The sequence below is a fragment of the Nyctereutes procyonoides genome, unplaced genomic scaffold (assembly GCF_905146905.1).
Source record: "Nyctereutes procyonoides isolate TBG_1078 unplaced genomic scaffold, NYPRO_anot_genome, whole genome shotgun sequence".
Taxonomy (NCBI): Eukaryota; Metazoa; Chordata; class Mammalia; order Carnivora; family Canidae; genus Nyctereutes; species Nyctereutes procyonoides.
Window position 1 is genome coordinate 7,820,241 of NW_026575032.1, and position 22,248 is coordinate 7,842,488.

A 22,248-nucleotide genomic window follows, 5' to 3' on the forward strand; every position below is an offset into this window, starting at 1 on the left:
GAGTCTGCTTAAGACTCCCTCTCCCTCCTGCCCCCCATGCAAACATGTGCATGCACTCTCTAAAAATAAAGGAATAAATCTTTAAAGTAAATAAATAAAAGATGAATCAACTATTAAAGTATAATGAACCAAATATATGAAATATACAAGCTATTCGACACATTGGAAAAATCCAACTTTCAGTTTAAATCCATACAATTTCTGTATTGTTAGTTATTATAAATGTATTGTGTATTTTCCTATGAAACAATACTACACAAAAAAACCTTAAAGCATTTCACAAAACTTTCTTTGAACCATGGAAACCCTCAATGATCATTATATAGTGACAGCACAAAAGAATTTTAAAACTATCACTTATAATAGTTTTTATAGAAAATCAAGTTTAAAATTCCAACTTAAAATATAAGAATTAAATATCACATTCTGGCAGCTTTATTTTTCTATTAGAAAAGTTTCATAAAGTATGTTCATTTAATACAAGTCTTGGCAATTTTCCCAGTGTGAGGAAGGAGAAGAGCATCTCATTAGGATTTTATCTTGAAAAAAGGAAAAGCATGAACTGTTGGTATTTTACAAGTTGATCATGATTTTTTAAACTCCATTTTCACTGTACATGGCATATAGAGCTCAAATGATGTTGGAAGATAAGTAGGTAGGAAGAAAGTAAGGGAAGGATATATGATGTTTCACTCATTCAAAAAATACTTATTGAGCATCTACTAACAAGAGTTGTTTTAGGCACGTGGGAAACATTGGTCAACAAAAAGGGCAAACAAAAATTCATGAAGGATTTCTGTTGCTGGTGGCAATCACTAGTTAGTGACAAGAGATCTCAGCCAGTGCTCCTGGGTTTCACATAACCTTTGATAATGGTCTCCTTCTACTTATGTATTTTCTTTTACTATACACAGTAAAAAGTAAAAATAAAAATAAAATTTTTCTTGAACATTTTTTCAGAAACCAGAATGATGTTTCTGAGGTAAAGAACCAAAGAATACACTACATAAGGCCAAGGATATGGACCTTACTACTAGAAACTAGATTATTATCTCTCTCTCATGCTCTTATACCACTTCCTTTCTCATCACTGCAAACTATGCAGTGAAAGGCAAGATCCATGGGAAATGGTGCTTTGAGAAAGCAACATATTTCGAAGAGATGGTGAACAGCAGAAGACTCTTAGGCAGTAACAATATACTACCACCAATAATAAAAGCTAGGAATCATTATCTGATTGTATGACTATAATAGTACCTGTAAAAGAAGAGTATGTACCTTTAGAGAATTAAAGGAGCTGTAATTTCACAGAAGACTACATTATGAAATAAAAGAAGACTTGATCTTACTTGGTATGTAGTCTTGAGGCTTTAATTAATTATAATCACAATGTACAAGGCAGGTGCATCTAAAGGGCTACCTAGAATCACTGTTTTATCTGATAAAACCAAGCTTTCATATCGTGTACAGTAGGTATGATACAATACTGTGCCCAGAGATCTTCTGGGCACAGTATTGGTATGTAGCCTTGAGGCTTTAATTAATTATAATCACAATGTATAAGGCAGGTGCCTCTAAAGGTCTACCTAGAGTCACTGTTTTATCTGATAAAACCAGATACATATCGTGTATAGTAGGTATGATACAATACTGTGCCCAGAGATCTTCTCGGGCTTTAAAATCACTTTTGTTTGAATTCTCCTTTTAGGCATATTCTATAAGACAGTAAGCAGGAAAAAAAAAAAAAGAACAAAATTTAGGGCCTATTGTATTATGGAAGATTATCTACCACCTAAGTGATAGCAGTTCTTAGTTATGTATGAGTAACAACATAAGAAAAATAGTATCATGATTAACTTGCTGGATGGACAGTATTAAGACCCTCTGGAACTTAAGTCTGGTCTTTGTAAATAAAAACAGAGCAGCAGGCTAAATGTTCAGAATACAATAAAAATATCTATAAGGATAAGTATAGTCAAGTCAACATGATAAACTATTTCTTTATAATTTCTTAAAAAAACCTTTCTGATACCTTAAAAATAGTTTTTTGTTTTTTTTTTCTTTGAGAGAGAATGAGCACGCTTGAGCGGAGGTGATGGGGGGGGGTGAGGGGTGAGGGGTAGAGTAGAGGGATAGGGAGAGAGAGAATCCCAAGCAGGCTCCATGCCCAGAGTGGAGCTCAATGAGGGGCTCTATCTCACAACCCTGAAATCATGACCTGAACTGAAATCAAAAGTAAGACACTTAACTGACTGAGCCACCCAGGTGTCCCAAAACAATTATGTTTTAGTTACAAGATTCATTGATGTAAAAGTAAAACACTTCCTTATTAAATTGGTAGGGAGTTATCACTAATATAGGAACTACTGTTTCTAATATTGTGTAACTCAGAGTCCACCAATAAATATACATTGTTGCTTGAAAAAAAATTTTTAACAGAATACTTAAATAAGAACATGCACCCAAGGAAAGAAATATTAAAAACAATGTCATAGGGCAGCCCAGGTGGCTCAGCGGTTTAGTGCCGCCTTCAGCCCACGGTGTGATCCTGGAGACCCGAGATCGAGTCCCACGTCAGGCTCCTTGCATGGAGCCTGCTTCTCCCTCTGCCTGTGTTTCTGCCCCCACCCCCCGCCTCTCATGAATAAATAAAATCTTTAAAATGAAATAAAAACAATGTCATAAATACATGACAGTAAATCAAACATTTACCATTTTGATTTAGTTTTCACTTGCCATCATTTATGAGAATTTCAAGTTAAAACTTAGTCTGAAATGTATCTTAAGAAATGATTTTAGGAGGTTTCAAAATGTCAATGGATTCTCATTTTAGAACTCAAGACAGTTTAACATCATACATAATTCATAAGCTCTAACTCCAAAAATAAGGGCAATTTCTATGGTCCAAGAGCTACATTTATTAAGCAAAAACAAGCTTTCCGTTCTAAGAATCCCAGTTGTAAACAAATTTCAGTGTTGTAAGCAACCTCACATGAGAACCCTAAATATACTTATATGAACATATTTACAACCAAATTTGAACCTAGTTTGTTAGACATCAATTTACATACCTGTACCAATGAATATTTGGAAAAATCTTCCATCTGATACCGTCTAAGAACTTCATTTAGTCGTTGATCTGAAACGAAGAGGGAAAAAACCAATCTGTAGTTCAGTGGCTGATGCTTAATATTTAAAAACTACAAGCAAGGTAGTTATTATCTGATATAACCAATGCAAAACTGCTAGTCTTCACTGCTTCCCAAGATGAGCCATCAATTTGAACACGTTTCTGAAATTTAAGAAAAGGTCCTTCTATACATGTAAGTCAACTACCTACTGCCAGTAGGAAAAATAGCTACAAAGAACTAATTTTTATGATTTCATAAACTTTAATTCTCTGTTTCTCTTAGTTTACTCTTCAGGTTAACAGAAGTAAAAACAAAACAAAACAAAACAAAACAAAAACTCTCCACTTTATTCTTGCTACTAGAAGTGAAAAGAACTGAAAAGATAAACTATAGCCACATTTTTTTTCCAATAGTGAAAACTGACTGAAATTCTGTTCCCGGCTAAACATCCACACAGAAGAGAAATGGCAGAACAAAAATTCCAAATTAAATAGGAGCAAGAGATAACAGAAATGAAGGACGAATAAAGCCAAGTGCTCTCAGTAAGCATAAGGTGATTTGTATTTTTTTTTTAAGACTTTATTTAGTCACAAGAGAAGCAGAGACATAGGCAGAGGGAGAAGCAGGCTCCACGCAGGAGCCCAATGCGGGGCTCGATCTCTAGGACTCCAGTATCATGCCCTGAGCTGGAAGGCAGACACTTAACCGCTGAGCCACCCAGGCGTCCCGATTTGTATGTTTTTTGAAGTGAATAAAAATATCGTAGAACACAGTAGATGTACAAAACATTATTTCAAGATCACATGGATCTTTTTTTTTTTTTTTTTTTATTCATGATAGTCTGTGAGACAGAGAGGCAGAGACACAGACAGAGGGAGAAGCAGGCTCCATGCAGAGAGCCCGATGTGGGATTCAATCCCGGGTCTCCAGGATTGTGCCCTGGGCCAAAGGCAGGCGCCAAACCGCTGCGCCACCCAGGGATCCCTGGATCATTTTTTTAAAAGATTTTATTTATTTATTCATGAGAGAGAGAGAGAGAGAGGCCGAGACAGAGGGAAAAGCAGGCTCCATGCAGGGAGCCTGAGGTGGGACTTGATCCCAGGTCTCCAGGATCACGCCCTGGGCCCAAGGCGGCGCTAAACCGCTGAGCCACCCGGGCTGCCCCACATGGATCATTAAAAACCGATAATTTCCTAGCAAGAGAGTAAATCTCAACTTTCAGAAAGACTGAAAGTTAAAATGAGCATGTTACCTGACAATAGGGCAATTACGCTAGAATCAAACCCAAAAAGTAAAAGGAAAATTTTCATACATTTTGAAGTTCAGAAATTTCTTTTTAATAACCCATGCATGGGTCACAAGAGGAATTACAAAACAAATCTGGATGTATTTTGAACTGACAGTGAAAATGTAATACCTCAAAGCCTGCTTAAAAAGAAATCTTTAAAAAATTTTTAAAAAAGATTTTATTTATTTATTTGTGAGAGAAAGAGACAGAGATAGTGATCTAGAAAGCACAAACAGGGAGTAGAGGAAGAAGCAGGCTCCCTGCTGACCAGGGAGCCCAATGTGGGACTTGATCCCAGGGCCCTAGGATCATGACCTGAGCCAAAGGCAGTTGCTTAACTGACTGAGCCACCCAGGTGCCCCCGAAAAGAAATCTATAGCTTTATTGCATATAGTAGAAAAAAAAGGCTTAAGTCAATAAACTACAGGTCTATCCCAAAAAGTTAGAAGAAAAGCAAATTACACTCAAAGAGCATCAAGGGATTAATAAAGATAAGCCCACCCCAAAGAAATTGAAAATAAAGACACAAAAAAGATCAACAAATACAATCAAAAGCTACAGTGATGAAATTTAAGATATATTCATGATAAAGCATCAGGAATATAAGAACAGAAGTTAATTTCTTTAATATAACAATGGATTTCTACATAAATGCACAGTAAATATCATACATAAGGATGAGAATGTTGAAAACTTTCCTTGGAAATTGAATGACACAAGGACAAATTCTCTTGACATTTATTCACACTGTACTGGAAGTCTAAGTTTATGCAATAAGAAATAAAAGGTATAAAGACAGAAAAGGAAAAAAAAAAACCCTGTTATTAACCAGAGTTATGCATGTGTAGATAGAGGTAAATCCCATAGAACATACAGATAAATTCTTAGAATAGTGGTGACGTTTAGCATGGTTGTTGGATACAAGGTCAATATACAAAAATTAATTATATTTCTGTATAATGGCAACATAAAGTTAGAAAATAATAAAAGATATTCCTTATAATACCATACCAAAAACCCAATGTCAAGGAATAAATCTAAAAGATTTATACAAAAGATGTGTAAGACTGTGTACTATGAAACATTCAGGAGAAAAAGACTAGGTGGAGAGAGATACTCAAGGTTTACAGGGGTCAGTATTGTGAAGATACCAGTTCTCCGGAAGTTAATCTATAGATAGATTCAATGCAGTCTCAATTAACATTCCAAAAGATGATATTGCAGAAATATAAAAGTCGATTCTTTTAAAACAGGTAGTAACCTAACAAGAATAGCTAAGACATTCTTGCAAAAGGGAGTGGGGGAGGACTTGCTTTACTGGACATTAAGATTTACTGTGGTGTGATAGTTGTATAAAAATAAGAAATTGATCAATGGAAGAGAATAAAGAACACAAAGACACATACATGCTCATTTAGGACACCTGAATGATAATTGAAAGTGCACTCCAGGGCAGTGAGAGGGAAAGAATAATCTTTTTAAAATTGGTTCTGGGTCAACTGGATGTCCTCATAAAAAATGAAACATTATCCATAAAAATCAGTTCTAGGTGAAATGAAGATATAACTGTGAATGCCAAAACAAATTCTAGAGAAGAATAGAATATCTTTATAATCTTTAAGACTTTTATTTATTCATGAGAGACACACAGAGAGGCAGAGACATAGGCAGAAGGAGAAGCAGGCTCCATGCAGGGAGCCCGATGTGGCAATGGATCCCAGAACTCTGGGATCACTCCCTGAGCCAAAGGCAGAAAGAAGCTCAACTGCTGAGCCACTCAGGCGTCCCGCGAATATCTTTATGATAGGGAAAGATTTTTAAATCAGAATACAAAAAACACTAACCATAAAAGAAAAAAAGTCTGACAGACTGAACCACATTAAGAACTTCTGTTCACCAAAAACACTTCTAGGAGTTTTAAAAATACAAGACATGAACATGGAGAAATTATTCCCAACATATATGATAGATAAAGGGCTTATACCTAGAATATACAAAAAACTATCAATTAAAAGGCAGACAATCCTATAGAAAAGTGGTAAGAAGGCATGAGTGGGCATTTCACATAAAGGTTACCTAGGGGGCTAATAAATATAGAAAAGCTGCTCAACCTAGTTAGGCATCAGAAAAATACAAATAAAATTACAATAAAGAGCTAAAATTAGAGAACACGTTGGTGTCAATGTGAAATAATGAAACTTTTGTACACTGTTGGTGAGAATGTAAATTAGTATAACTTTAAACATATACATAACTCCTAAGAATATACATAACCAAAATGTGTGCACGTGAGCACAAAGAGCCATGACAAAAAATGTTGAAAACAGCATCATTCTCAATGGCCTCCAAACTGGAAACTGCAATTATCTATCAAAAGAAAAAGAGATAAACATGATAAATTTAAAACTGGAATATTTTATAGCAACAAAAGTGAACAAATTACATCTACATGTAAGAATATGGATAAATCTCAAAGATATAATGTTAAAGAAGCCCAAAACAGAAGAATACACGGTTTATGATTCCATTTATATAAAGCTCAAACACCAGCAAAACCACAGTGTAAAATTAAAGACCTTAGTTATCTTTAATTACCTTTGAGAAAGAGGGAAAGATTATGATTACTAAGGGTCTTCAGAGATCCTGGAAGTGTTCTATTTCTTGATCTGAATTGTGGTTATATGAGTTTTGAACTTGGAAATCACTCACTTAGCTTTATATTTGTTTTCTTTACTTTTCTGTATATGTTATACATAAGCACATATACATATGTATGGAATACATACTAAATGTACAAGTTTTAAAAATGCATATATAAAATGCACACATGTAGTATACACATTGTATGTTGGGAACTTCAGATAATAGTTTCTTCCTTTAAAGTACATATAATTTAGTGGCAAAATATGACAAATAGATGAGATTCCGATAAAGAAATCATGGAATACTGATAAGGTAAATGGTTTTTAATTTTTTACCGAGTTTAAAAGAAATTATCCATGTTTTTATTGTTGCCCACAGAACTTTTGAGATTGTTAACTTGACACACAGCACTAAAATTTTAGCACCACATAGGATCTAGTTTCTGCCTATTACTCTTCTCAAGAGGAGGTTGTAGTTATGGTCATGGCTATAATAATTCCAATGCAAATCTTTTTTCACCCTACCTGATAGGGTGTTCAAATAAGAAAAAACACTAAATCTGAGTTCTCAGTAATTAAAATGGTTCAGAAGTCAGTTGTGAATTACTGAGGGAAACACAGTCCTCAGAGATTGACTTTAATCTGGAGAAAATTTTACTGTAACTACTATTTCCTTCATTCAACACTTATTCCACTGTTGGACATTGCATTTTCTGGATTACTGATGAGACTGGGATTTTTCATTTTTTAGTAGTTCTTCAAATTTTATTTTTTTTTGTAATGGCCTGTCATATTCTTTAACCATTTTTCTATTAGTATGAGTTTATTTTTGTGAAAAAATCTAAATTTTAGATGCTAAATCAAAATATGAGAATGATTTTTCTATATATGTGGGAAAGGTATCTTTATTATTTTCTCTTTCCTATTTGGATAGCCAATTATCCTAGGACCATCCTAGCACTGATTTGTATTGTTCTTTCAGGTAACAAGTTTCATATATATGTCTTTTCCTTGCTAATTTATTCCACTGACCTATGTAAGACAATCTAATGTTGATTTAATAATTGGATATTTTAAGTCTTAATAAAGGCAGGTAAAATTTCCCACCTTGATATTCTTTAAAACTCTCTTGGTTATTCTTAAGTCTTCCACTAGATTTTTATTTCTTAGAGAGAAAGAGAATGTGTGTACTAGTGGGGGTAGGGAGAAGGAGCAGAGGGAGAGAGAAAACCTTAGGCAAACTCTGTACCCAGTGGGGAGACTGATGTGGGGCTCCATTTCACAACCCTGAGTTCACGACTTGAGTTGAAATCAAGAGTTGGTCACCGAACCAACTGAACCACCCAGGTGCCCTTCTCCCACTAGATTTTAGAACGATGCTGTTAAAACTAAGTTTGAGAATGCACTGAATCTAACCATTAATCTGTTGAAGAACTGACGTATTTAATATATCGAGTATTCTAATCTACAAATTTAATATGTTAATGGTTTCTCCATTAACCTAGGTCTTCTTGATTGTATTCAGTAATTTTTAATGCTGACTATTACTGGGATGAACCCAATATGAAGACAATTATACAAAGGCATATATATATATGTACACATACATTCATTACTGGATTAATATTTTACATAGGATATTTTTTAAGAGAGGGAGAGGCAGGAGTAGGGAGAGGGGAAGGGGAAGAGAGAATCTTAAGCAAGCTCCACACCCAGTATGGAGACTGATGGAGGACTTGATCTCACGAACCTGAGGTTATGACCCAAGCTGAAATCAAGAGTTGGGCCACTTAACCTACTGAGCCACCCAGTCACCTCTTTTATTTAGGATTTTAGTTTCTATGCGCATCAGTGAAACAGGCTCCCCTCCCCCCCTTTTTTTCTTGCAAGTCTCTTTGTTGAGTAGACATTAAGAATATAGACACTGGAACTAGATGGCCTAGGTTCAAATCCCAGCTCGATCACTTTTTAGTTATGAGTTAACCTTGAGTTTGTGGTGGTACTTATCTAGAGTTGAGTTTTTTATCTATGGTTATTGAACAGCTGGGTGTGAGAATTATTAAGGCAACATAAACAACTAATTAAGGGATGAAGTCTTATCCAGTATGTGCTACTCAAAAAAGTCGAGATTATAAACATATTAAGATCACTCACAAGAGAGTAGATGAACCGATGGGCAATGGTTATAAGCTGTATAAGAAATTAGTAAAAACAGAGGTAACTGGGTGGCTCAGGTCATGATCTCAGGGTTGTGGGATTGAGCCCCATATTCAGCTCCATACTCAACACGGAGTCTGCTTGAGATTTTCTCCCTCTGCCCCTCTCCTCATTTGTGCGTAACACACGCTCACTCCCTCTCTCTCAAATGAATAAATAAATCTTTAAAAAAAGAGAAAGTAATAAAAACAAGCTGGGAAAGACTTAAGGATATAGAGGAAAATGAAGAGTCAAAGAATAGAAGTCTTGATGAAGCCAAAGAATACTTATACCAGGAGTAAGAAACTCGTGTTTAAGATTTCAAAAGTAGGGTAACTTTAATAGGACTTCTGCTTATGTCCAAAATGAAGTAACAAGGACTACCTTCCCACTTATTACAACCAAAAGCAAATAAATAATGGTTTGCCAGACACTAGACAAGAGATAATGATGATGAGAGATGCAAAATGAATGAAGTGAGGCTTATGATTGCTCCAGCTTAATCACCTGAGAGAGAAAATTCTGGATATATGAAATCTGTGGAGGGTCTCTGTATACAACAGTACATAACAACAATAATAAAAAATAAAAATAAAAAAACACCATACAACAGACTACTGAGTAGCTCTTTACCTATTAAAGAAACTAAATTTACAGTTTAAAATCTTTCCACAAAGAAAACTCTAGGTTCAATTGTCTTTACTGGTAAATTCTACCAAGCATTTAAGGAAGAAATAATGTCAATTCTACATAAACTTTTCCAGAAAATTGAAGAAAACAAAATATTTTCCCACTAATTCCATGAGGCAAGCAATGCCTATTACCAAAACCAGACATAGAGAAGAGGGAAAAAGGCTTTATGAATATAGAAAATTAAAATTTTAAATAAACTTTTAGAAAACCAAATCAAACAATAAAAAGGGTAACACATAAGAGAAGTTTATCCCCCCAAAAAGGTAATATGAAGATTAATCAATGTAAGTCAAAATGGAAAAAAAAATTCAATACTCTCAATAAACAGAGAAAAAGCATTTGAAAAAAATTCAAAATCCATTCCGATAAAAACTCTCGGACAACTAGGTCTAGAAAGGAATATCCTCAATCACCTAAAAACACCTCTGAAAAATCTACAGTTAGTATCATAGTTAATTCTGAAAGACGCTTGTACCCTAAGATCAGGACAAAGAAAAGGATGTCCACTTCAACCACTTGTGTTCAACTGTACTCGAAGTTCTAGCCAATACAATAAAGCAAGGAAATGAAAGGCATCCAAATTGGAAAGGAAGTAAAAGTGTATTGACAGATGAAAAGATCATCTATGCAGAAAATCTGATAAACTTTGAAAAGAACCTATCAGAGTAAGTGAGTTTAAAAAGGTTGCAGGGTACAACATGAAAGAAAACAAACAAAAAAAAGATGTATTTCTATATACTAGCAATGATAAATCAGAAATCAAAAGTAAAAGAATACCACCATTTATAATAGTATCAAAACCAGAATACATAGGGATCAATCTGATAAAAGACGTGCAAAACCTATATACTGAAAACTACAAAATATTGCCAAGAGAAATAATAGATATATCAATGGAGAGAATGACCTGCGAGACCTTCCAGGCTATGGCACAAAGAGGGAAAATGCAGGCAGAGATTAACCTTTTCATTGATAAAAGGACTCAAATATCATTAGATATGAATTCTACACATATTGATCAACAGAGTCAATGCAATGCCTCTCAAAATCTCAGCATATTTTTGAAGACATTGACAAGCTGATTCTAAAATCCACATGGAAGTGCAAAGCACCTAGAATAGCCAGAATAACTGAAAAAGAACAAATTTGAAAGGCTAACATCACCTGATTTTATGACTTACTATAAAGTTGCGATAATAAAAATAGTGGAACACTGGTGCTCAAACAGATAAAACAAGAAAATGGAACAGAGTCCAGAAATGGATGGACACGAATAAGGACAAATGACTTTTAGCAAAGGTAATCCAATGGAGAAAGGATAGTCTTTTTAATTGCATTCATATGCAAAAAGGTAAACTTTGATCCTTATACCTTATACAAAATTTCAGCCAAGTGGATCATAAATCTAAATATAAAACCTAAAATTACAAAATTTCTAGAAAACACAGAAGAAAATCTTTGCAGCCTTTGATTAAGCAAAGATTACTTAGATAAGACATCCATATAAGAACAAATTGAGGGGCGCCTGGGTGGCTCAGTGGTTGAGCATCTGCCTTTGGCTCAGGGTGTGATCCCAGGGTCCTGGGATCGAGTCCCACATCAGACTCCACAGAGAGAGCCTGCTTCTCTCTCTGCCTATGTCTCTGCCTCTCTCTCTGTGTCTCTTATGAATAAATAAAATCGTAAAACAAAAAAAAGAATTGAGAACCTCATCGAAATTAAAAACTTTTGGTCTGTGAAGAACACTTAAGAGAATGAAAAGAAAAAATAAGTTCATCTCCACTTCCCAAATTCCCACTACAAGAATGGCTTTTTCATTTCTTAGCTTCATAAACAAGTATCTCTTTGAACAGGTCTCTAAGGACTACCAAATTTCCTTTCTCAGATGGAGGTGGGAGAATGGGGTCTTGAAATTATGCTAGGAGTTTACTAGGAGCATGACTGGGTTTAGAATTACCTGTAGTTATTTGTAAAGCTAATGCTTTATCACAGGGGTTGCTAGTTGAGAAACACTAAATCAAATTCTCTTGAGCTAGACTACCAAATCCAAATGGAACAAATGAAGAGACAATTAAGATCAAAAGAAGTCAGTGTAGTGAAGGTTAGAGTAAGTGGGAGAAGGTCAAGCCATCTGTTTTTACCTCAGCTGTAACTGGCATACTAGTTGACATTTAAAAGGAAAACATGGTTGGCTCATTCCTCTAAAAATCATAGTTTTGGGGTGACTCAGGTACCCTCCCCACCCCAACCAAAATCCTCATCACCCAACTCTTGTCCCCCACTACTCGAGGTGGAGATCAGCCACTCTTCCTTATGCGGTGGCGGATATTCCCACTTCAAACCTAAAAAGAATGCTAATGTATGGCATCATTATAGTCCATTAATTCTAAATTTTATAGCGCATTTAATATGCCCTAGAAACCACGCTTTATTTACATCATTTCATTTAATCCTTATAACCCCACGAGGGTTACTGTGCTATTATTTCCATTTTATAAATGAGAAAACTGAAGCACCAAGGAGCTAAGGAACTCGCCAAAGGTCAAAGACCTGAAAAGAGATAAACTTAGTATATGAACCTAGACAGACTGAATCTAGGGGTTGAGTTCTTAACCACTGGTTTATAAAGCTTCCAAACTTACCGCTTTTTCCCTACCTTCCCTGTGGCTTAATGCAAAAACCTCAGTTGCCCCCTACCTCATCTCAAATTCCCTAATCTCCAACTTCACTGTACTACCTTAGTTCACTTACTTGTGCGAATTAACAATAGTCCCCTAACAGACTCTGCTAGAGTGCTCAGTCCACCTAACAGCCATACCAGGCTTTCCAAATCAAATTCGATCATGCTACGCTCACGTGAATTCCTTTCAGTGGTTCCTATCATCTGTGCAACGGTCCAAACTCAACCCACAGCAGACAAGGCCCTTCATTATCCAGTCCCATTCTTCCCCGTTCAGCTCCACTTGCTATCTCCTTAGATAAACCACACTCCATACAAGCCAACCTCCTTGCATACTCATCTCCTCAACGCTGCATACATGCTGCATATACCATTCTATTTGGGATACCCACACAGTTCTTGTCTAGCAGGTTCGTATTAGTGCTTCAAGCTTTAGCCCAAATGACACCTTCCTTGATCACAGTTAATAACAGTCCTTTAATAGTTAAATATTTGTTTAGTGTCAGATACTATGCTAAACCCTTTACGTATTTTAAAAGATTTTATTTATTTATTCGTAAGAGACACACACACACACACACACACAGAGAGAGAGAGAGAGAGAGAGAGAGAGAGAGAGAGAGAGAGAGAGAGAGAGAGGCAGAGTCACAGGCAGAGGGAGAAGCAGGCTCCATGTAAGGAACCCAACCCGGACTGGAATCGATCCCTCGACTCCAGGATCAGGGCCTGGGCTGAAGGGGGCGCTAAACCGCTGAGCCACCCAGGCTGCCCCACCCTTTACATATTTTAATACTCCTTTAATCGGGGGCAACCTGGGTGGCTCAGTGGTTGAGCGTCTGCCTTCAGCCCGGGGTGTGATCCTGGAGTCCCAGGTTCTAGCCTCACGTCGGGCTCCCTGCACGGAGTCTGCTTCTCTCTCTGCCCTCCCCCCACCCCGACCCCGGGTCTCATGAATAAATAAAATCCTAAAAACAAAACAAAAAACCCTCATTTAATCATTCCAACAACCCCATGAAGGAACCGAGGCGTAAGAGCACCTGCTGCCACTTGCGTGTATGTATGGAATTTACGGATTTCTTTCCTCAAATTAAATTCCTGGAGGGCAGGACAGTCCACCTCTTTGCAGCAGCGGTGCCTGTTGAGAGCCTGGCACGTACACGTAACAGAAACGGGACTTTACATACACATCTCCTTACAAAAACGGCCACAACTGGGCAGCCCGGGTGGCTCAGCGGGTTAGCGCCCGCCTTCAGCCCAGGGCGTGACCCCGGAGGCCCGGGATCGAGTCCCACGTCGGGTCGGGCTCCCCGCGTGGAGCCTGCTTCTCCCTCTGCCTGGGTCTCTGCCTCGCTCTGTGTGTGTGTGTGTGTGTGTGTGTGTGTGTCATGAATATTTTTTAAAAAAGGAAAACAAATAGCCACAACTGTGCCTTGGGGAGACTCTTCCTGGCCGTTCGCCCCTCTAATTTCTCCGGGGCATGCGAGGAGCATACTGACCGCGTCCAGCTAAAGCAGGAACCTGGCGATGTTCTGCATAAGCAAACACGCACCGCCCGCCCGCCAGGCTTCCCCGTAAAGCTGACTTGAGTCTCTCCAAAATTCCCATGCACCGAACGGGCATATTCGAAAATAGTAGCCGGTCGGCAACCTCGCCTCGCGCGGTAACCATTTTCCACAGAGGGATACGGAGCTTACTTTGGTCTCTCAGAAAGTCGATTTCCGTGGCCATTTCCTTGGGATTTCACCACCTGCCACTTTCTTCCGAAAATGAAACAACAACAAAAAACAACAAAAGCGCCCCCCCCGCCCCCCTCCCCCCCACGGGAGCTCGCCGTGCGGAGACACAGGACGAGAGCGACGCTCCGGGGCTTGTCAAGCTCTCGAGGGCGTAGGCAGCATCCTCCTCACGTCGACAGCCCCGCCGCGCCTCCTTCTCCCGAGTCCCAGCGCGGCCCCTCGACCGGGCAACGGACTTCAGACGCCAGACTCGCCGAGGAGCCGCCACGTGAATTTTGGGGCCTCGTCCCCCCCCCCCCCCCCCGCCGCCCGGAATCCCGGCCGGGTAAAGCGCGGACGCGGGCGGCCGGAGGCGTCCCGCAGGTCCCTCGGGGTCGTGCCGGGCCACTCAGGACACAGCCGACAGAGCCGGCGAGGCGCCGGGCGGCGGCGTCCTTGGGGCAGCGTTCGGGGAGGACGGCGGGGGTCGGCTCCAGGACGCCGGCGAAACCCGGGGCCAGCCGCGGAAGTCCACTCGGCCCGCCCTGCGACTTTGAAACCGGTGCCCCGGGCCGCTCCTTGGAGACGGCGACGCGGCCTGCGTCATCACGTGGACGTCGGCGCCTGCGTCATCGCGCTTCCTAGAGTCCTTACACGCTATTGGCTATCGGCCCAGCTCTGGGCGGAGCCGTGAGAACCTGGAAGGCGGCGCGCGGAGCCACCCCCGAGGCGGCGAGCAGGCTCCCTCCGGGGCGCGAGCCCGGGGGCTCTGTGCGGCGCGTGGGGTTTTTAAAGAAAACCCCCCCAAGTTGTAGACGTAGGGAGGGCGTCAAGCACATATTTCAAACGCGCCCAGAATCTTTGATGCCTGGCACTTCTGGACTGAGGGAACCTGCTTGCTGGCCGAAAGGAGCGGGTTTGGAAAGTGAGGAGACGTCTGACTGGAGGCGGAGCCCAAGCGGGCGCCTTCCGAGGCCGCCCCCAGAGCGGAGCTTCTGGAGGATCTTGGACGTGGGCTTGGTCTCCACAAGCTAAGTACGGCCCTGCCCCTCTGGGTCTTTAGGGGAAGGAGACAAGCTGTGTTTAGCTGTGTCTGTAGTTAGAGGTGCTACAAGGATCCTGCAAATCTCTGCTTCCTCAAAAAGAACAAAAAAGTCACATTTTTTTTGGTCAGAAAACTTAATATCTGAGGGCAAAATGACAATTTCCAGTATTAAAAATTTTGTCTGCATTTAAGCCCTATCTTAGAATTGGAGGAATGGGCAGCCCGGGTGGCTCAGCGGCTGCGCATCTGGCTTCGGCCCAGGGCGTGACCCTGGAGACCTGGGATCGAGTCCCGCGTTGGGCTCCCGGTGCATGGAGCCTGCTTCTCCCTCTGCCTGTGTCTCTCCCTCTCTCTCTCTCTCTCGGTCTCTTAAAAAAATAAAATCTTAAAAAAATAATCGGAGGAAATTTCAACATCGGCAGTAAGAATGTTAATGTGAAGCTAGCCACTAATTTTAGTGCTTTTTAATAGACTTTAAAAAAATAGACTGTGTGTTTTTATTGAAGTTTTTATTGTGTTTTTTTTTTAATTTATAAAGTTTTATTTTTGTATATGTGCTAAATCTTAGGAACTGTGGACAAACTTCAGTCAGTCTGTTGGCTTGTAAAAGGCTGAGAAGTGTGTGGTCTGGGTGGTGAATTTCCTTTGGGGAATCTGGATTTCAAAAAAAAATTATTCGCAAGTTTAAAACATGGTGCACCTTTCCCCCCTTTTTTTTCTTACACCTATGAAATTTGGAGGAAAAGCGCTACATTTCTGCAAATGTAAAATAATTGTTATAAATACAGCCGGCAGCAAGTTCTTATTAATATATTTAGCACTTTTTTGTAGTGCTGTATCACACCCAAAACCTTATTTTCAAACACTAAACAGTCATGTAGGTGCAGGACCAATTTTGGTTGAGCACAGTAGTTTAGTGAAGGTCAAGATGTGGCTCCATTTGGCTTTTTTCTTGAACCGTTAAAGTTTTACAGCCGTACTCACAATGTTCTATAAACGAGGCAATGTTAGAATCGTCCAACTGTGTCCGGTTAGGGATTTGAAGTGCTGAAGCTTTCTCCATACTCGCTATTAAGAGAATGAGGTGATCCCTTCCTGTGAAGACTGGCTCCAGTTCAGTATGGAGGTATGTCTAATAACCACAAAAAAAAGTTTAGCTTTCTGTTAGTGAACATGGAACCTGATCTAGTTTTCGGGGTCATGAAGTTCATACAAAAACTTACTGGAGGGCAGCCCGGGTGGCTCAGCGGTTTAGCGCCGCCTTCAGCCCAGGGTGTGATCCTGGAGATCCAGGATCGAGTCCCACGTCGGGGTCCCTGCATGGAGCCTGCTTCTCCCTCTGCCTGTGTCTCTGCTCCTCTCTCTCTCTCTTTCTCTCATGAATAAATAAATAAATCTTTAAAAAAAACTTACTGGAGGGAGAGATTGAGTGGGCAAACTTCAACTCTTTCTTGAAAGGTCAGCGTAGGACTTTTTCAAAAATTTTTTTTTAACTTTTATTTATTTATGATAGTCACAGAGAGAGAGAGAGAGAGAGAGGCAGAGACACAGGCAGAGGGAGAAGCAGGCTCCATGCACCGGGAGCCCGACGTGGGATTCGATCCCGGGTTTCCAGGATCGTGCCCTGGGCCAAAGGCAGGCGCCAAACCGCTGTGCCACCCAGGGATCCCAGCGTAGGACTTTTTCATGAGCTCCTTCCCTGCTACCCGAGGACTAGACTTTAAGTTCTCCTACATTTGAATCTGCATGTTGCCATTGGAGTTAATTTGGCATCAGTTATAAACTTAATTCCACACCTACACTAGATATTGATAAGATGTATTAGTGTTGGTGAACGCAGAGACCACTTTCTGGATATAAATGATGAGTCAAGTTCAATACGAATTACAGTATTGGGATTTGTTTGGGAAGCTGGTTTGTAAGATTCTACTGGTTTTTGCATGGAACTTTTACAAAATATATTTTCATCTTTATGAAACAAAATTGCCACGCTTCCACTTATCCTTAAAGTATCCCCTCTAGTGTTGCTTGCTTTTAAAAGTTCTCTTGTGTTCTCTACCCACTTTCTCCAAGGAAGGTGCTTCCTTAATACTTTGTGCTTCTTCCTCCATCCAGTCTCTATCATATTGTTTTGTAGTTTGTTTCTAGGCTCCATTAGAGAGCCTGGAATCCAATAAGGGTTCAAAAATACCCGATGAAGGAATTAATTCAAGGAATTCCAGTGCTTGGAAAGTATCAGTGTAATTGAGTACAAGGAATGAGAAATGAGAAAAATCATGTGTTTAACCATTCTCTAGCTCCAATTTCATGCTTTTGTGTTAGATATATTTCTTCAATAAAGAAAACCTTTGAAAATTTATAGTTCTTACTAATATTAATTTAATAAATTGACATCAAGCAGCCAGTACCATGTGGAAAGCATCTTGAAGAATACAAAGTTGGAAATTGAGCAAGAGCTCATTTCCCTCTCCCACCAAATGATTTTTATAAAACAAAAATAATAGTTTTCGTAAAACAAATATGAAAGCTGCTTTCCCTCAAAGAAGTTTTTAAAAGTATGTTATGAGCAAAACATACTTATGCTAAACCATATGAAATTGTGATTCTTCTGCAGCTTCATATGGTATACTTTAATACTTTACCTGAAAATAATTGAATAATGGCCATACACTAATGTAATATCTGCTGTTGCAGATCAGGAGAAAATGGTGAATTTACTTAAACATGTAGAATATGCACAGTATTCTCAGAGTAGCTGTGAAGTTCAGGTCCAGTGACTGCTTGTTGAATTAAACCCACAGATCCTGTAGACATTTTGGTAACTCTCAGCAACCAAAATACAGAATGATTTTATTATTTAGAAATAGAGTAGTTCTGGGATCCCTGGGTGGCGCAGCGGTTTGGCGCCTGCCTTTGGCCCAGGGCGCGATCCTGGAGACCCGGGATCGAATCCCACATTGGGCTCCCGGTGCATGGAGCCTGCTTCTCCCTCTGCCTGTGTCTCTGCCTCTCTCTCTTTCTCTCTCTGTGACTATCAAAAATAAATAAATAAAAAAATTAAAAAAAAAAAGAAATAGAGTAGTTCTGTAAATCATTGCCTTTCCTTGAGAACTTTAAAAGTTTATATTTGATTATGTTATGAATTTACATCTAATCCTGTATAGAAACAATAAGTTCACACTGTCTTGGGTGGGAGACACTAAATGAAGGAAAATAAGCTGATAAATACTGAAACTGTTGGAATAGGTAAGACTGAACCAACCAGAACTATATTTTGGTATCTCAAGGGTCATTTAGACTATCCTGCCTTGTAGTCTAGTTTTTATAGGACAACCACTTAAGTAACCTATAATTTAAAAATTTTCAACAGAAAAATACTTTCTTTACGCAAACCTGCGTATACTTTAATAATAACAGCTAATGTTTTCTGAGTATTTACTGCATACATGCTAGGCACTGTGCTAAATACATTTATGTATATGTATCTCCATTCACAAAATCCTTTTTACAGTGACTTGCTGGTGATCATAGTTGGAAAGTGCCTGCCTGAACTGGAATTTACAGCTCATTTTCAGATTGTTACATGGTATTTATATTGCTGAATTACCCTTCCTTCTCCTTCTAGAAAATCACTCAAACTTCAGTAGAATGATCAAAAGTTCAGAGGTTCACTTCCTTTTTTTCCTTTCCTGTAAAACCAGGACGAGTTTGCTTCTGTCCTCCATGCCCAACCCCCCTGGTATGTAGGCAGCTGGGCGGAGCCTACGACTGAGCCCTCTTCAGTTACCTGCGCAGAAAGCAGCGAGCTGAGTGAGTCTTGAACGGAAAAAGAGCTTCCCGGTCTGTGTTCTTCTCTTGTTTAGCGTCCTTACCTCCCTTCTTACTTGCAGCTTCGCCCAGTCTTGTTAGCCTTTTCTTTGGTTACTTCTTTTTCAGCTGCTGCTTCTGCTGGCACAGTTTATTTACTCCCACTTTCCGACTGCTTCCTTTCTCCGTTTCTCTCGTAAACGGCCGGGAGTGCAGGTGGAAGCAAGAATGCAAACTGAAATATAATTATAGGAAACTAAAGGCAATTTCGTGAATAGAAGAATTTGGAAATTTCCCTTGTAAAACGTTCTGAGAAAACATCTTTTCCATTACTTCCTTCTTTTAACCTTTGTGGAATGTTTTTTGTCTCCTGGACACTTAGTGCTCTGCGGTTCTCTCCTTTCTCAACTTTCCTTTTAAAGGCCTCTCCATAATGCAAACAAGCATGAAAATAATTTTAAAATTGTGACTTTTTTTGGATGAAAGAGTAATTTGAGGAATAGAAGTTAAAATGTGGAAAAACACAGATTAACGATAAACATTCTTCTAAGGAAGTCTAAACAACCAACATCAAAATTGCATAATAGGCTGGTGATCACCTTGAATGAATATATTCCTTCAATAATATTCCCAGTATTCATTCTGACATTTAAGAAATGTTAAGCATATATAATATAGAGAGGAGGTGTATCCCATGGACTTTAAAAAACACTTTCTAATCATTCATTTATTTTTTTAATAGTATGAAATTCAGGCAGTTTTTGTTGTTGTTGTTGTTTTAAGTAATAGCAGGAAAATAAGCCTCCCTTGCTCTCATCTCCAGCAATTGCCTCAAAAGAGGTAACCACTGCCACCACTGGTTTCTTGTCTGTGCTTTCTGAGATAGTATATGTACTCACAAGCATTTATGCAAATAGTCTTCTTTTTCAATGAAATAAGTTCATACATTTTGCACCTTGCTTTTTTCCCCTTAGTATATTTTAAATATATAGAGAGCTGCTTCATTCTTTTTTAGCAGCTACGTAGTATTTCATTGCATGATATAGCATAATTTCCTTACCAGTCCTGTACTTATGGGTATTTAAATTGCTTACATTATTTTGTTATTGTAGACAGTGTTGCAGTGAATATCTTTATACTTATGTCATTTTGAATATGTGCAGATGTAATAACTCCTAGAACTAGAATTGTTGAATCAAAGGATATTTGCATGTTTTGTTTTGATAGATTTTGAAGGATTGTTCTTCACAGAAGCTGTGCCAGTTATGCCCCAACAACATGTGATCGTTTTTCATTGTTTTGCATTATCACATCGTGTTATCAAATTTTCCAATACAAGAAAATAGTAATTTATTGTTGCTTTAATGTGCATTTCTATCATAAATGAGGTTGAACATTTTGCATTATTTTCTGTTAACTGTTTTATCCTATTTTTCTATTGGGGTATTGATTTTTTCCTTATTAATTTCCAGGACCCCTTTAAACACTGAAAAAGTTAGTTATTTGTCTGAAATATGAGTTGCAGATATTTTTTCCCCAACTGTCTTTTGATTTTTGTAATGGTGGGCTTTTTTGGGTGGGTGTAGGCAGGTCTTTGCTTTCAGTTTTGTTAATTTTATGCAGCCAAATGTATCATTCTTTTCTGTCTTTTGAGTTTGGGGTTATATCTTAAAAGGCTTTTTCAACTATAACATTGTCTTAAAAATTCATTTTTCTCTTTTAATATAGTTTTTATGTTTAAATCTTTGATTCATTTAAAACTTAGTTTGGTTGGGCACCTGGGTGGCTCTGTCAATTAAGCCTCTGATCCCAGGGTCCTGGGATCAAGCCCCACATGGGCTCTCTGCTCACCTGTGAGTCTGCTTCTCCCTCTTCCTCTCCCTCTTTTATGTGTTCCGCTCTTGCTCTCTCTCAAATAAATAAGTAAAATCTTAAAAAAGAAAAACTTAGTTTGGTGTAGGAATCCAACTTTATCAAATTGGACTATAAAATAAACCAATTGATAATAGACTTCGTTGGTTTAGCTACATGAGACACATCCCTAACTCCCCTAGGCTTATAGTTAATTTCCCTAACACCTGGTACAGCACCTGAAACAAAGTGAGTAGGTAACCTTTGATAAACTAAATTGAAAGGAAGTTTCTAGATATGACATATTATCTTAGTTACTTGCTATTGTTTTAACTGAAAGAGAGTGATACCATGAATACAATTGATTTCTTTTGCACAAAACCTTAGAATCATGAAATTTTGGATCCAAAAACTAGGAGGATTATTCACTTGACAAATAAATGATGAGTTCGTATTACTTACAGGCATTCTGGCTGGGAATGGGGAGACAATAAACAAACATGTCATGTGGTATGATGCTGTGAATCAAAACTGAGCAATGTACAGGCAGCAGAGAATGATAAAAAGTAGAGTGGGGGATGCACACTAGCATAGGTCACAAAGGACATTGACAGTTGAATTGTCTTTATTTCATATGAGCACATGTGCATACAAAATTGAGAGGCAGTAAAAATTAAGTTTCAAGAGAGAATTCTAAGTATCCCGGTCCCCAGGAAGTTGAAAGGGGAATCAGTTGTTTCTCTCTGGATCCATGTTATCTTTAGATTACATTGTAAACTAGTGGGCAGGACTATACTTTTTAGGTTAATTTTGTTATAAATATTATGCACACTTGGATTAGAATTAGTGTTCTTTAAGCAACTTAACAAATTTGTCACTCTAGTAGGAAACTAAAATCATTTTATGCAATCAAAGCCAAAATTACATTCTACCCTTGTCAGCCATGTCAGCCATGGCACTCCTCCCAGCTGGTGGAAGTATATTCAATATTTCTTGCATTAATTTTTTTTAAATAAATTTATTTTTTATTGGTGTTCAATTTACCAACATACAGAATAACAGCCAGTGCTCATCCCGTCAAGTGCCCCCCTCAGTGCCCGTCACCCATTCACCCCCACCCCCCACCCTCCTCCCCTTCCACCACTCCTAGTTCGTTTCCCAGAGTTAGGAGTCTTTATGTTCTGTCTCCCTTTCTGATAT

At 38.7% G+C, this 22,248-nt stretch overlaps 2 protein-coding genes across 9 annotated transcripts in view; one reads left to right on the forward strand and one right to left on the reverse strand.

Moving 5' to 3' along the window:
* SCLT1 (sodium channel and clathrin linker 1) overlaps nucleotides 1-14,437 on the reverse strand; it is a 188,564-nt gene extending 174,127 nt beyond the window's left edge. For all 3 annotated transcript variants that reach the window (XM_055317108.1, XM_055317107.1, XM_055317109.1), the window contains exons 1-2: nucleotides 14,325-14,437; nucleotides 3,072-3,139 (exon numbers count right to left, since the gene is read on the reverse strand). In XM_055317108.1, the coding sequence (XP_055173083.1) occupies nucleotides 3,072-3,139; nucleotides 14,325-14,358 (102 nt within the window). In that variant the 5' untranslated portion in view covers nucleotides 14,359-14,437. The remainder of the gene's footprint in view (nucleotides 1-3,071; nucleotides 3,140-14,324) is intronic.
* Nucleotides 14,438-15,062: 625 nt separating this feature from the next.
* The window catches only part of CUNH4orf33 (chromosome unknown C4orf33 homolog), a 69,048-nt gene continuing 61,862 nt past the window's right edge, over nucleotides 15,063-22,248 (forward strand). For 4 of the 6 annotated variants that reach the window (XM_055317066.1, XM_055317062.1, XM_055317063.1 and 1 more), the window contains exons 1-2: nucleotides 15,063-15,380; nucleotides 19,092-19,200. The gene's annotated coding sequence lies outside the window, so the exon portion shown is untranslated. Of the gene's footprint in view, nucleotides 15,381-19,091; nucleotides 19,231-22,248 lie in introns of all 6 variants that reach the window. The other 2 variants (XM_055317065.1, XM_055317064.1) reach the window with 2 other exon arrangements.